The 16294-nt window shown below is 44.8% G+C and overlaps 1 protein-coding gene across 5 annotated transcripts; it reads right to left on the bottom strand.

The window, feature by feature from the left end:
• Positions 1-340: 340 nt before the first annotated feature.
• On the bottom strand, positions 341-5950 carry LOC127151486 (cysteine desulfurase 1, chloroplastic-like). Of its 5 annotated transcripts, XM_051091445.1 has the most exons (6): positions 5739-5752; positions 2201-2299; positions 1496-1634; positions 1348-1395; positions 806-906; positions 341-534 (listed from the first exon to the last, which is right to left on the bottom strand). In XM_051091445.1, exons 3-6 carry the CDS (start codon positions 1509-1511, stop codon positions 451-453), a joined length of 249 nt encoding a protein of 82 aa, XP_050947402.1. In that variant the 5' UTR covers positions 1512-1634; positions 2201-2299; positions 5739-5752; the 3' UTR covers positions 341-450. The 5 variants fall into 5 exon arrangements, 1 of the variants encoding a protein (XP_050947402.1); XR_007824525.1 differs by having other exon boundaries at positions 345-534; positions 699-906; positions 1496-5950; XR_007824527.1 differs by lacking the exon at positions 341-534 and having other exon boundaries at positions 541-906; positions 2211-5950.
• Between the last annotated feature and the right edge of the window lie 10344 nt (positions 5951-16294).

Raw genomic sequence — 16294 nt, forward strand, 5'->3', positions numbered from 1 at the left:
ACACAAGCTCCAACAAACTATGAACACACCCATATATAATAGGGTAGATTATTAGTTTAGTCTCTTTTTTTCACTTTTTTTTCAAAATATTTAATAACACATTAATGTTAACACTATTAGGCCAACCAATAATAATAACAATAAAATTTATAGCTACATGATTTTATGTATCAATACTTCATCCTATCTAACCTATTTGTTCAACCATCAAATATTGCTTATGTTTATGGATGTCTCTTAGCAATTGCCAAATAACATGGCTAATTAAGCAATAATTAAAATCTCATATACTAGTTCAACGAGTCACTATAATTTTGATCCCAGGGAATTTGAGACTTTGTATTGAAAAAAAACAAAGGCAGGTAAGTGTCAACAATGTATACATCGATAATTATGTAGAAAAAATGTAGTCCATGAAACCGTTGCTTAATTAAATAATTTATAAATACACTAAAGTCTAAATTGAGCTGGGCCATATATTCGAATGTTAGGGACTGCACGAAGGTTTTCATATAGATAATTCGCCAATTCTTCCTGTTAGCATACAACACCTCCTCGTCGTTAGACTAAAGTCTTAAAACTAGTAAACATATTTATCATATCATTCTGAATTTTCAGTGTTCCAGGTAACCTAGTTGATAGAAAAATAATACATAAATTCCTTGATTAAAGAAAAAAAAATTCTATTACTAACTTACTATGAAGGTATTTATTTAGTTGATACCCTGATTTAGTTGCTTCACGCATTTTTCACCGCCCAAAAATTCTCAAACAAAGGGTATATACCAAATTTCAATCAACTCACTTCGTAACTATGAATTTTTTGCATTTCGATCCTAGATAGATAATCAATAGCAGCTCCCCAAACCAATTGCTTCTCCAATTGTAGGCGTCCCAGCTTCAAATCTAACGAAGGGGGATATGAGTAATTAGTAGAATTAAGGACAATATTGTCCACCAAAAAGACTTCTTAATGCAAATATCAAAAGGCATTTGGGTAGAAAGAGAATACATAGAAGAGATGAAAGGATATGTAAAAAGGCATCAATTAATGAATAGTTCGAATAAAATAGACATCACAAAATGTTAGCACCATTCAAGAAGTCATCTATTTAAATCTCATAATGACTTCAAAAAGATGATTTATCAAGTGTCAATTATTATGAGAACAAATGAGCAAACAAATAATGCTAAATAAACGACAGTTATTTAGGTCTCTTGCAATTCTTGAGCCCTATATATTGAACGTTTTAATTTTTCCACATCATATAAAATAAATACATTGAGAAAAATTTCATTTTAAAGTAAAAAGAAAAGGACAAAATTGCAACCATGGAGTCCACTAACCTGGAACGAGGTTGTGCAAATGTGGAATGGTCAAGAAATCTCCACCATCTAGAGCCATGTAGGACCAAATATGAAAATTAGATATTGACTTCCTAAAAACGAACTGATGCAATTTTAATTTCATAACTTATCTTCTCAAAGGACATACCTAAGAATGGAGGCATTGCAAACAATAGATCAATCTACAAGAATCCAATGCCTGTAGGCCCACACATCTGAAGCATGTTTATTCCTTATCTTCATATGCCCAAATGTAAGGCTTGCCATTTAATTAATAAGAAAACAACCTAACCTTGTGAGAAGAAGCAATAAGAAAGTCAGCATCAAGTGCCTAGATGTCGACAACTATGTGTAGAACACTCTAGCACGAATCTACAAGCACTTTTGCCCCAAAATGATGTGCTAAGCCAACTATTTCTTCAATTGGAAGAACATAAGTTGCAGAGAAAAAAATCAAATCATACTGAATTCCACTATTTGCATATAGTTATTATTAGAAAGATATCAAGAGTAACTGGACACAGATCAAGAGAAGGAAAAATGTCTGACAGTTCTTTTCATTCTTCATTCATTTGACTTTATTGTTTTTATTCAGCTGCAAACCTTTCCACTAGAAGTGTGATAACTGAAGTAATATGATAACACTTCAGTTTGAAATATTCACCTACTACTTGTTTTATTTGAGTAATGTTTATAAATTGAATGGTATAAAAAGGAAATAGATTAAAAAAATGCTAAATATCAAATAGAATGGTGTACCCAATACATTTTGAGACATGATAGGTAACCACAAGCTTTGTTTTTGTTGAAAACATTTCCTTTAACTCTAGTAAGTTTGGGACATTATGTTCACCTAAACTTACAAACTTCAGAACAACACCGGTCCTTTCAGCTATAAGTTGCCAAGGAACAATGGCACTATGATGTTCAGCAACCGTAAGTATGATTTGCACTGAAAGAATAGATTGTTACAGTTTAAACTTAAAGTTAAAGCAGTATATGGCTACACATGTTTAAAAAGATAAAGGATGCAACTTCATGATGTAGGAATGTAAAACACTTTCATTAACTTAAATATGAAATCATAATCTTCACAAATAAAACCTTAAAGCCTACTGTTAGAATTAGTAGGGCTTTGTCCTTAGAGTATTTTTGGAAAGAATAATATATAAGATTTTATTTCCTAAATATTTCCTAGATCTTTTCCTTTCTTACTCCTATTGTACTATATTTATTTTCTCTATTTGTACCAATTGTATTCATAAGAAAAATAATAAAAACTAAAGTATCGTGGTTTTTCTCCCAGTTCTCTGGTTTCCACGTAAGTCTCGGGTTGTTGTTAATTGCTTTCAATATGGTATCAGAGCAAAGCAATAACAAAACCCTAGGAGAAACCCAGATCGAAATTGAACCCGTCACTGTCGTCGCTGCCGCCATGGAGAAACTGCTTCAAAACCTACAGAAACCGCCGATCTACCCAACGGGAGTGGTTTCGCAGTCGTACGAGCCACCGTCTGACCAGAAGATGCTTCACGCGCCGCTTCTCTCCAGCGCATGGGCCGTTTCATCTCACCGCCCAGCCCATTCCCTTTTACGCGCCGTCGGATGTCCAACCGTCAAGCCCTTCCGGCCATTCGCATCCTCACGCGCCGCCTATGAGCTCCGGATAGCAACCCTCAACCGTAAATCTTTCAAATCTGTACAGTAAGCATCCGCTGTACGTTGACTCTTTACAGCAACCATTGTTTTCTGGTAACGGAATTAATCAACCTTAGAACAGATCAAACATTGAAGCGGGTGAGTCTTTGATGCATTTCAAACCAACCGAGTTACCGATGTATTCCAAGAACCCGATAACTTCGTTCCCTAATTTACTGTCAAATTATATAACTGGCTCTTTGGGTTCGTCTACAGAGAATTTTTCAGGTGAAAAATTAAATGGGCAAAATTATTTTTCTTGGTCCCAATCAATAAAGATGTTCCTCGAAGGTCGCCACCAGTTCGACTTCTTAACTGGAGGGACTGTACGTCCTCTACCAGAAGACGCCTTGGAACGACTTTGGAAAGGGGAGGACTCACTTATTCGGTCCATGTTGATTAATAGTATGGAACCACAGATCGACAAGCCTCTACTATCTGCTGCCACAGCAAAAGATTTGTGGGATACAACTCAAACCCTTTACTCGAAACGACAGAATGCCTCTCGGTTGTATACACTGCGAAAACAGGTCCATAATTGCAAACAAGGGACTCTGAACGTGACTACCTATTTTAACAAGCTCTCTCTCCTCTGGAAAGAGATGGATTTGTGCAGAGAGACAGTTTGGGACACACCAAATGACGATACTCAATATGCTAAACTTGAAGAGGTTGACCGTGTTTATGACTTCCTTGCAAGACTTAATCCCAAATTTGATACTGTTTGTGGTCGTATACTCGGACAAAGACCTCTTCCCTCCCTAATGGAAGTTTGTTTTGAAGTCCGCCTGGAAGAGGATCGCACTAATGCCATGGGTGTACTACTACCCCTACCATTGACTCCGCTGCCTTTAGCGCTCGGTCCTCAAATCATGACAGTGACAAGAATAATGGGAAGTCAATTCCTGTGTGTAAGCACTGCAAGAAACAATGGCACACCAAGGATCAGTGTTGGAAACTCCACAGTCGTCCCCCAAGAGGTAACAAACGGTCCTCCAACGAGAAACAGAACTCATGACGTGCATACATTAGTGAGACTACCCCTGCCAGCACCTCTCAATCAACTGATCCTACTGCGAGCCAGACCAAGACTCCGACTCTGGGTGCCATTGCTCAGTCAGGTATGCCTCAGTCCCTTGGGCTTATTAGCGTTGATGGGAAGAATCCCTGGATCTTAGACTCAAGGGCTATAGATCACTTGAAAGGTTCTTCGAAACACTTTATCTGTTATGCCCCGTGTACCGGTAATGAAAAAATTCGAATAGCTGATGGCTCTCTAGCTCTAATCGCTGGCAAAGGACAAATAGTTCCCTCTGACAGTTTTACTCTCCAGAGTGTTTTGCATGTCCCTAAACTGTCTTACAATTTGTTATCTATAAGCAAGATCACTCGTGAATTGCATTGTAAAGCTATCTTCTTATCTGTATCGGTTTATTTTCAGGACATAAGCTCGAGGAGGACGATTGGCACTGCTTGACATAGAAGGGGACTTTACATCCTTGATGATGATACCTCCTATAGTAGTTTGTCTAGGGTTAGTTTACTGTCATCTTACTTTAGCACTTTTGAACAAAGACTGTATGTTGTGGCATTTTCGACTGGGCCACCCAAACTTTACATATATGCAATATTTATTTCCCCACCTTTTTTCTAAACTTGATGTCTCTTCTCTATCTTGCGATATGTGTATCCGGGCTAAACAACATCGGGTCTCTTTTCCCTCACAACCATATAAACCTACACAACCGTCTACCCTCATCCATAGTGACGTTTGGGGTCCTTCCAAGGTCACCACCTCATCGGGAAAGCGGTGGTTTGTAACTTTCATCGATGACCATACCCGTCTTACCTGGGTCTACCTAATAACAGATAAATCCGAGGTTTCGTCCATTTTCCAAAACTTCTATCGTACTATTGAAACATAATTTCATAAAAAATTGCAATTCTTCGAAGTGATAATGGTCGGGAATTCCAAAACCATAACCTTAGTGAATTTCTAACCTCCAAAGGGATTGCTCACCAAACCTCATGTGCCTACACTCCTCAACAAAATGGAGTGGTCGAACAAAAAAAACCGTCACCTTGTGGAAGTAGCTCGCTCCCTTATGCTTTCCACTTCCCTTCCATCATACCTGTGGGGAGATGTTATTCTTACAGCCACTCACTTAATCAATAGAATGCCTTCTCGTATACTCCCCCTTCAGACTCCCTTAGATCGTCTTACCCCTCTACTCGCCTTGTGTCTGAGGTTCCTCTTCGTGTGTTTGGGTGTAACGTCCCAACAAACTCGTTTTTGTTCATCTTACTATTAATATTTATGTATGGTCTTGGAAAAGACAAATTTATTGGGAGAACCTTATCATTTTGAATTTTCCGGTTTATTAAAGTTGGGTTTTCCACTTTTTTTATTATTAAGTATTTTTCTATTATGTTACCTATTTTAGTATTTAGAAATTATTTAATGAGTTATTGCTAATTGAAAGGAGGGTTGGTTGAGTTTGGTGAGATTTGGAGAGAGAGAGGAGATGGTTGGTTTGGGTTATTTAAAGGAAAAGAAAAGAGATATTGTCTTATAAAAAGCCTTGGGTCTCGTGCGTAAAGAAGAAGAGAAAAATCAAAGAAAGAAAGGGGAAAAGAAAAGAGAAAAAGGGAGAAAAAAATTTATTCATAAAACCCTAGCCGCCGCCACGAACCCGAGCCGCCAAGCCTTCCTCTCTCTGTTCAGCAGCGCAGTCGAGTCTGCAGTCCACCCGAGCCGTCGCCGAGCTTCCAGCCGCATCAGAAGAATCGTCCAAGCCGATCCGCGCACGCCGAGCGTCCGCCGCAGCAGCCATCTCTCGCAGCCGTCGCCTGAAGCCGAGCCCGCGTCACCCTTTGCGATCCGCAGCCGATCCGTCATCCAGCCGCGTCGCGCTGCTTCGATCCGACGCAGCGCAGCCGAAACGTCCGTCTGCAGCCGTCGCCGAGCGAAGCCGTGGTGTAGCCGGACCACCCGCAGCCGTCGCGCCACCCGGATCCGGAAGCCAGCGCCTCGTCGCGTGAGGACCCGACCGAAGCCCCGCTCCGTGACCCGAAGCCTGGCCCGTGCCGCGTGCCTCTGACCCGGAACCCGAGCCGCGTGCACCCGCGAGCCGAGCAGCGCCCGCGTGCGAGCCGCACGTGCGTAGACGCTGTACCAAGCCGAGCCGCGCCTGTCTGCACCACGAGCCGCGCCAGTCTGCGCCGCAAGCCGAGCCGATCTTCAACCTCCAAGCCGAGCCGGTCCCTGTTCTCTTTCCAGCCGAGCCGCCAAGCCTAATTTGGCTCCTGCCATCCAATTTTCGATAATTAAACTAATTATTTTGGCATTACCCAGTAAGACTCAATGACTTTGGACACTAAATAATTTAATTTGGAATTAAATTAAATTATTTTCCTTAAGGGACGTCTTGGACCAAGTAACTGCTGCAGCGTGAGATTTCTTCAGTAGGGGCTTAGCATTGCAACCTCTTTCTAGGGTAAGTCATTTCAACTGAATTTTGAACCGTTAGTCGTTGGTGACTTAATTACGAATTTTGGCGTATTAAACAGTTAGGACCTCGTTGCTTGGAAAGCACACTTGCCTCGCGGTTAGAACTCGCCAAGTAAATCTCCAGGTAAGAGATTTCTACTACTAGCTCCATGTTTAGAATTATGAGGTCACGTATACCTTCAATTGTGCATGTCGAGGACTAGACTGTACGATGCATGAAATTAATGATAGTATGATGCGATTGATGATATGGTTATATTATAGCATGATGTTGTGATGACGAGAACTGTTATGGCTGTACGACGGGTGTCGAGATGGAGAGTGTAATGATGATTTATCTGTTATGTTATATGATGACGCCATGTGTATGTATACTGCGATTAGGGTACCTGTTAGTTTAACCTGTTAGAGTCGTACCTGCATGGGTGTCCTTCGGGATCACCACCTATTTAGGACTGTGCGGTCCGACGGGACACCAGTCTAGCATGGATATAGATATGACTCGAGTGACTCGACGGGGTCCTCGCATCCCGATTGTCCTAGGTGTCCCCCGGGGCACCGAAGACCAGAGTTACGTTCCTACGGGAGCGCATGTTGCACGTGTTCGGGAACGTGCCAGCGATTGGGTACCAGTTACAGGACTCTGACAGGAAGCTAACAGGCACCTAGTGGGACTAGTAGTGGGTCCCTTACTGAGTATTTTGTACTCACTCTTTTCATGTCATGTTTTCAGGTAGAGGACGAGGTAAGGGCAAAGGCAAGCTGGCGAGCGACCAAAAGTGACCGTGGCAAGCCATAGGGATTTCTGCTTCCGCCTATTCTTGTTTTTGACTTTAGTACCTGAGTTTGAGTATTCTTCACTATTTACCATTTCGTTTTAGATAGGGCCCGAGTAGGACTTTAGAACGAAACATCATTTTTTTTTTGCATGTTACCTTGTTGGATTTTCATAAATAAATTTCTAAAACCTTATACGTTTTTACTAAATTTTGTCCTAAACCACTTGTCCTATATTTAGTAATGACTTCGACTCAGTATAAGGAGTTGGGCCGTTATAGTTGGTATCAGAGCACAGTGTTTTAGGTTCTGTAGACTGACCTACGATGTAAGTCATTGTTTTGTTTTGGTTTTACTTCACCCTATGGCTATACGGTCCTTCGACACTCGCCAGGTATGTCTAAAGCCTTGCTAATGTTAAGATTACAATTTTGCCTGAATAGACTAGACCTAGAGATAGGTGTGTTAAGTTCTTGTGGTGAAAAGTTTTGTTGGTGAATTTTAGGGAGAATGCCGCCACGTAGAGGTGCACGCCGAGAAGGTGGTAGGGGAGGCAGAGGAGCTGGTCGTGGCCAGCTGGAGGCGCAACCTGCTGCACCGGTGGTCGACCCTAACGCACCGGTCACCCAGGCGGATCTCGCCGCGATGGAGCAGCGTTATCAGGACATGCTGCAAGCTGCTTTGGCACCTTTCCTCGCCGCCCAGCAGAACCAGGCCACCCCTGTTCAGGCCCAGGCCGACGTTCCTCCAGCCCCTGAGGAAGCTCAACCCGTACCAGTTCAACTGTCGGCCGAGACTAAACACTTACGGGACTTTAGGAAGTATAATCCTAAGACCTTTGACGGATCCATGGACAACCCCACAAAGGCCCAAATGTGGTTGACGTCCATAGAGACTATCTTCCGGTACATGAAGTGCCCAGAAGACTAGAAGGTGCAGTGTGCAGTTTTCTTCTTGGAGGATAGGGGCACCGCCTGGTGGGAGACTGCTGAGAGAATGCTGGGGGGCGACGTCAGCAAGATAACTTGGGAGCAGTTCAAGGAGAACTTCTATGCTAAGTTCTTCCCTGCCAACGTGAAGCACGCTAAGCTGCAAGAGTTCCTAAACTTGGAGCAAGGCGATATGACGGTGGAGCAGTACGACGCCGAGTTCGACATGCTGTCCCGTTTTGCTCCCGATGTGGTAAGGGATGAGGCTGCCAGGACGGAGAAATTCGTTAGAGGACTCAGGCTAGACCTTCAGGGCATTGTCCGAGCTCTCCGGCCAACCACTCATGCTGATGCACTACGAATAACACTGGATTTGAGCCTGCATGAGAGAGCTGATTCGTCTAAGGCTGCCGGCAGAGGGTCAGCCTTGGGACAGAAAAGAAAGGTGGAGATGCAGCCTGACGTAATACCGCAGCGAACTCTGAGGTCAGGAGGTGTCTTTCAGAGACACCGACGGGAGCTTGCAGCAGCCGGGAGGACTCTGAGAGAGCTACCCGCTTGTACTACCTGTGGGAGAGTCCACGGAGGTCGTTGCTTGGCTGGAAGTGGAGTCTGCTTCAGGTGCAGACAGCCGGGGCACACTGCTGATATGTGTCCTCAGAAACCCTTTGAGACGACACCGCCCCAGCCTTCTGCTTCCCAGCAGGGGAGAGTTTTTACCACTACTCGGCAGGAGGCCGAGCGAGCTGGTACAGTGGTGACAGGTACGCTCCCAATTTTGGGGCATTATGCTTTTGTACTATTTGACTCTGGGTCATCCCACTCGTTTATATCTTCTGTTTTCGTTCAGCATGTGGGTTTGGAGGTAGAACCTTTGGGTAGTGTTTTGTCTGTTTCTACTCCATCTGGGGAGGTCCTGTTGTCCAAAGAACAAATAAAGGCATGTCGGGTAGAGATAGCGAATCATATGTTAGACGTGACCTTACTAGTGTTAGACATGCAGGATTTCGACATGATTCTAGGCATGGATTGGCTGTCAGCTAACCATGCAAATATAGACTGTTTTGGCAAGGAAGTTGTCTTTAACCCTCCCTTCGGGGCTAGTTTCAAATTTAGGGGGGCAGGCATGGTATGTATACCCAAGGTCATCTCAGCCATGAAGGCTAGTAAACTACTCAGCCAGGGTACTTGGAGCATCTTGGCAAGCGTAGTGGATATTAGAGAGCCAGAAGTTTCCCTATCTTCCGAACCAGTGGTAAGGGAGTACCCTGATATTTTCCCCGACGAACTCCCAGTACTTCCGCCTCCCAGGGAGGTAGACTTCGCCATCAAGTTAGAGCTGGGCACTGCCCCTATCTCGAGGGCCCCTTACAGAATGGCTCCAGCCGAGCTAAAAGAGTTGAAGGTCCAGTTACAGGAGTTGCTGGACAAAGGTTTCATCCGGCCCAGTGTGTCGCCTTGGGGAGCCCCAGTGTTGTTCGTGAAGAAGAAGGATGGGTCGATGCGCCTTTGTATTGACTACCGAGAGCTGAACAAGGTGACAGTTAAAAACTGCTACCCTTTGCCCAGGATTGATGACTTGTTCGATCAGTTGCAGGGAGCCACTGTCTTTTCCAAGATCGACATGCGGTCAGGCTATCACCAGTTGAGGATTAGGGACGGTGACATTCCCAAGACGGCCTTTCGTTCGAGGTACGGACATTACGAGTTCGTTGTGATGTCTTTCGGCTTGACTAACGCTCCTGCAGTGTTCATGGATTTGATGAACAGGGTGTTTAAGGATTTTCTAGACTCGTTCGTCATAGTCTTCATTGATGACATCTTGATTTACTCTAAAACTGAGGCTGAGCACGAGGAGCACTTGCACCAGGTTTTGGAGACTCTTCGAGCCAACAAGTTGTATGCCAAGTTCTCCAAGTGTGAATTCTGGTTAAGGAAGGTGACGTTCCTTGGCCACGTGGTTTCCAGTGAGGGAGTTTCAGTGGATCCAACAAAGATTGAAGCGGTGACCAACTGGCCTCGACCGTCCACAGTTAGTGAAATTCGAAGTTTTCTGGGCTTGGCAGGTTACTACAGGAGATTCGTGGAAGACTTCTCACGTATAGCCAGCCCGTTGACCCAGTTGACCAGGAAGGGAACCCCTTTTGTCTGGAGCCCAGCATGCGAGAGTAGCTTTCAGGAGCTCAAGCAGAAGCTGGTGACTGCACCAGTCCTGACAGTGCCCGATGGGTCGGGAAACTTTGTGATCTATAGTGATGCTTCCAAGAAGGGACTGGGCTGTGTCCTGATGCAGCAAGGTAAGGTAGTTGCTTATGCCTCCCGCCAGTTGAAGATTCATGAGCAGAACTACCCTACCCACGACTTGGAGTTGGCAGCTGTAGTCTTTGCACTGAAGATATGGAGGCACTACCTGTACGGTGAGAAGATACAAATTTACACCGATCATAAGAGCCTGAAGTACTTCTTCACTCAGAAGGAGTTGAACATGAGGCAGAGGAGGTGGCTCGAGTTGGTGAAAGACTATGACTGCGAGATCCTGTACCACCCAGGTAAAGCAAATATAGTGGCTGACGCGCTGAGTAGGAAGGTTGCACATTCAGCAGCGCTAATCACCAAGCAGACCCCCTTACTCAGAGATTTTGAGAGAGCCGAGATTGCAGTCTCAGTAGGTGAGGTCACCGCACAGTTGGCTCAGTTGTCAGTTCAGCCAACCTCGAGGCAAAAGATCATCGCTGCTTAGCTGAATGATCTTTACTTGGTCGAGAAGCGTCGTATGGTAGAGACAGGGCAAGGTGAGGACTTCTCCATATCCTCTGACGATGGCCTTATGTTTGAGGGACGCTTGTATGTGCCGGAAGACAGCGCAGTCAAGACAGAACTTTTGACTGAGGCTCACAGTTCTCCATTTACCATGCACCCTGGAAGTACGAAGATGTACCAGGACTTGAGGAGTGTCTACTGGTGGAGGAACATGAAGAGGGAAGTGGCAGACTTTGTTAGTAGGTGCTTGGTGTGCCAGCAGGTGAAGGCACCTAGACAACGTCCAGCCGGGTTGTTACAACCCTTGAGTGTGCCAGGGTGGAAGTGGGAGAGTGTGTCGATGGATTTTATTACGGGACTGCCCAAGACCCTAAAGGGCTATACAGTGATCTGGGTTGTGGTCGACAGACTCACGAAGTCGGCCCATTTCGTGCCAGGGAAATCCACTTACACTGCCAGTAAGTGGGGCAGTTATATATGACAGAGATTGTGAGACTACATGGAGTACCCGTATCCATCATTTCAGACAGAGACGCTCGTTTCACATCGAAGTTCTGGAAAGGACTTCAACTTGCTTTAGGTACGAGGTTAGACTTCAGCACGGCATTCCACCCTCAGACTGATGGTCAAACAGAGAGATTGAACCAGATTTTGGAAGACATGCTACGGGCCTGCGTGCTAGAGTTTTCAGGAAGTTGGGACTCTCATCTGCATCTGATGGAGTTTGCCTATAATAACAGCTACCAGGCTACTATCGGTATGGCACCGTTCGAGGCTCTATATGGCAAGTGTTGTAGATCTCCTGTCTGCTGGGGCGAGGTTGGAGAGCAGAGGATGCTAGGCCCCGAGTTAGTGCAGACTACCAATGCAGCCATACAGAAGATCCGAGCTCGTATGCTGACAGCACAGAGCAGACAGAAGAGTTATGCTGATGTACGACGTAAGGATCTCGAGCTTGAAGTGGGAGACATGGTCTTTCTGAAGGTAGCACCTATGAAGGGTGTTCTGAGGTTCGTGAAGAAGGGGAAGCTGAGTCCACGCTTCGTAGGGCCGTTTGAGATACTGGAGCGGATTGGCCCCGTGGCTTATCGCTTGGCGCTACCCCCATCTTTTGCTGCAGTGCATGACGTATTCCATATCTCCATGCTGAGGAAATATGTCGCAGACCCAACACATGTGGTGGACTTCGAGCCACTACCGATCAGCGAGAACTTGAGCTACGAGGAGCAGCCTGTCGAGGTCTTGGCAAGGGAGGTCAAAAAGCTTCGTAGTCGAGAAATTCCACTGGTCAAAGTCCTTTGGCAGAACCATGGAGTGGAAGAGGCCACGTGGGAGAAAGAAGAGGACATGAGAGCTCAGTACCCCGAGCTGTTCGAGGATTAGAACTTTCGAGGACGAAAGTTTTCTAAGGAGTGGAGTATGTAACGCCCCAACAAACTTGTTTTTGTTCATCTTACTATTAATATTTATGTATGGTCTTGGAAAAGACAAATTTATTGGGAGAACCTTATCATTTTGAATTTTCCGGTTTATTAAAGTTGGGTTTTCCACTTTTTTTATTATTAAGTATTTTTCTATTATGTTACCTATTTTAGTATTTAGAAATTATTTAGTGAGTTATTGCTAATTGAAAGGAGGGTTGGTTGAGTTTGGTGAGATTTGGAGAGAGAGAGGAGATGGTTGGTTTGGGTTATTTAAAGGAAAAGAAAAGAGATATTGTCTTATAAAAAGCCTTGGGTCTCGTGCGTAAAGAAGAAGAGAAAAATCAAAGAAAGAAAGGGGGAAAAGAAAAGAGAAAAAGGGAGGAAAAAAAAGATTTATTAATAAAACCCTAGCAGCCGCCGCCGCCGCCGCCGCGAACCCGAGCCGCCAAGACTTCCCCTCTCTGTTCAGCAGTGCAGCCGAGTCTTCAGTCCACCCGAGCCGTCGCCGAGCTTCCAGCCGCGTCGGAAGAATCGTCCAAGCCGATCCGCGCACGCCGAGCGTCCGCCGGAGCAGTCGTCTCTCGCAGCCGTCGCCCGAAGCCGAGCCGCGTCACCCTTCGCGATCCGCAGCCGATCCGTCAGCCAGCCGCGTCGCGCCGCTTCGATCCGACGCAGCGCAGCCGAAACGTCCGTCTGCAGCCGTCGCCGAGCGAAGCCGTGGTGTAGCCGGACCACCCGCAGCCGTCGCGCCACCCGGATCCGGAAGCCAGTGCCTCGTCGCGTGAGGACCCCACCCGGCCGAAGCCCCGCTCCGTGACCCGAAGCTCGGCCCGTGCCGCGTGCCTCTGACCCGGAACCCGAGCCGCGTGCACCCGCGAGCCGAGCAGCGCCCACGTGCGAGCCGCACGTGCGTAGACGCTGTACCAAGCCGAGCTGCGCTTGTCTGCACCACGAGCCGCGCCAGTCTGCGCCGCGAGCCGAGCCGATCTTCAACCTCCAAGCCGAGCCGATCCTTGTTCTCTTTCCAGCCGAGCCGCCAAGCCTAATTTGGCTCCTGCCATCCAATTTTGGATAATTAAACTAATTATTTTGGCATTACCCAGTAAGACTTAATGACTTTGGACACTAAATAATTTAATTTGGAATTAAATTAAATTATTTTCCTTAAGGGACGTCTTGGACCAAGTAACTGCTGCAGCGTGGGATTTCTTCAGTAGGGGCTCAGCATTGCAACCTCTTTCTAGGGTAAGTCATTTCAACTGAATTTTGAACCGTTAGTCGTTGGTGACTTAATTACGAATTTTGGCGTATTAAACAGTTAGGACCTCGTTGCTTGGAAAGCACACTTGCCTCGCGGTTAGAACTCGCCAAGTAAATCTCCAGGTAAGAGATTTCTACTACTAGCTCCATGTTTAGAATTATGAGGTCACGTATACCTTCAATTGTGCATGTCGAGGACTAGACTGTACGATGCATGAAATTAATGATAGTATGATGCGATTGATGATATGGTTATATTATAGCATGATGTTGTGATGACGAGAACTGTTATGGCTGTACGACGGGTGTCGAGATGGAGAGTGTAATGATGATTTATCTGTTATGTTATATGATGACGCCATGTGTATGTATACTGCGATTAGGGTACCTGTTAGTTTAACCTGTTAGAGTCGTACCTGCATGGGTGTCCTTCGGGATCACCACCTATTTAGGACTGTGCGGTCCGACGGGACACCAGTCTAGCATGGATATAGATATGACTCGAGTGACTCGACGGGGTCCTCGCATCCCGATTGTCCTAGGTGTCCCCCGGGGCACCGAAGACCAGAGTTACGTTCCTACGGGAGCGCATGTTGCACGTGTTCGGGAACGTGCCAGCGATTGGGTACCAGTTACAGGACTCTGACAGGAAGCTAACAGGCACCTAGTGGGACTAGTAGTGGGTCCCTTACTGAGTATTTTGTACTCACTCTTTTCATGTCATGTTTTCAGGTAGAGGACGAGGTAAGGGCAAAGGCAAGCTGGCGAGCGACCAGAAATGACCGTGGCAAGCCATAGGGATTTCTGCTTCCGCCTATTCTTGTTTTTGACTTTAGTACCTGAGTTTGAGTATTCTTCACTATTTACCATTTCGTTTTAGATAGGGCCCGAGTAGGACTTTAGAACGAAACATCATTTTTTTTTTGCATGTTACCTTGTTGGATTTTCATAAATAAATTTCTAAAACCTTATACGTTTTTACTAAATTTTGTCCTAAACCACTTGTCCTATATTTAGTAATGACTTCGACTCAGTATAAGGAGTTGGGCCGTTACATTGGGTGTACCACTTATGTCCATAATTTTGGCCCTAATTAGACTAAATTTACCCCTCGGGCTCAGGCCTGTGTGTTTGTTGGATATCCCATTCACCAAAGCGGGTATAAATGTTTTCACCCGTCGTTTAGAAAATACTTTGTCACTATGGATGTTACTTTCTGTGAAAACCGACCCTACTTTCCTGTTAGCCATCTTCAGGGGGAGAGTGTGAGTGAAAAGTCTAACAACACTTTCGAATTTACTGAACCTACTCCTAGTACTGTATCTGACGTTGATCCTCATCCCATAATCTTACCTGCAAACCAAGTTCCTTGGAAAACATATTACAGGAGGAATCTCATAAAGGAAGTTGGGTCCCCTACTAGTCAACCGCCGGCTCCAGTCCAAGACTTCGAACCTCCTCGAGACCAAGGTATGGAAAACCCTACAGAACCTTGTACTAATAATACGATAAGTGAGAATGACAAGTCTGATGTTGCTGTTCTTGAAAATATGGAAGAAAAGAACCATGGTGATGACATTGAGGTTAGAATAGAAATCAGTAATGATGAAGCATAACAGGGTCATACAAGAAAACTTGATGAGTATGATCCCTCTCTTGACATTCCCATTGCTTTGAGAAAAGGTACCAGATCCTGCACTAAACATCCCATTTGCAACTATGTTTTCTATGATAATCTCTCTTCATAGTTTAGAGCGTTTACAGCAAGCCTTGACTCTACCATAATACCGAAAAATATCTACACTGCTCTAGAGTGTCCTGAATGGAAAAATGTTGTTATGGAAGAGATGAAGGTTCTTGAAAACAATAGAACTTGGGAGATCTGTGCTCTACCCAAGGACATAAAACTGTAGGATGCAAATGGGTGTTTTCTCTCAAATACAAAGCAGATGGTACACTTGATAGACACAAGGCAAGGTTAGTTGCAAAAAGATTTACTCAGACCTATGATATTGACTATTCAGAAACCTTTTCTCCAGTTGCTAAGTTGAATACTGTTAGAGTCTTGCTATTTGTTGTTGTGAACAAAGATTGGCCTCTATACCAGCTAGATGTTAAGAATGCTTCTTTGAATTGAGACCTTGTGGAGGAAGTCTACATGAGCCCCCCGCCAAGATTTGAAGCCCAATTTGGTCAGTAGGTGTGTAAACTCCAAAAATCCCTATATGGTCTGAAAAAGTCTCCGAGAGCATGGTTTGACAGATTCACTATCTTTGTCAAGTCTCAAGGGTATAGTCAAGGGCACTCTAATCATATTCTATGTACAAAGGTTTCCAAGACAGGAAAGATTGCTATTCTAATAGTTTATGTAGATGACATTGTTTTGACCGGAGATGATCAAACAAAAATCAATCAATTAAAACTGAGAATGGGTGATGAATTTGAAATCAAGGATTTGGGAAATCAGAAATATTTCCCTAAAAAAGCACTTCAAGACCTAGAATGCCAAGTGTGTAAGTGCAACAAACTTAGATTCAAACAAACCAAACAAACTTAGATTCAAACCAACCAAACAAACTTAAAAAGTG

This window comes from Cucumis melo, chromosome 10 (genome assembly GCF_025177605.1).
Source record: "Cucumis melo cultivar AY chromosome 10, USDA_Cmelo_AY_1.0, whole genome shotgun sequence".
Lineage (NCBI taxonomy): Eukaryota > Viridiplantae > Streptophyta > Magnoliopsida > Cucurbitales > Cucurbitaceae > Cucumis > Cucumis melo.

Bases quoted from the DNA above. Each gene is read 5' to 3' on its own strand.
- LOC127151486 (XM_051091445.1), bottom strand. The intron at 907-1,347 runs GTTAGTGGACTC...CCCCTTCGTTAG, and splicing joins TTTGCACAACCTCGTTCCAG to ATTTGAAGCTGGGACGCCTA. The intron at 535-805 runs GTGAGTTGATTG...GTATGCTAACAG, and splicing joins AAAAAATTCATAGTTACGAA to GAAGAATTGGCGAATTATCT.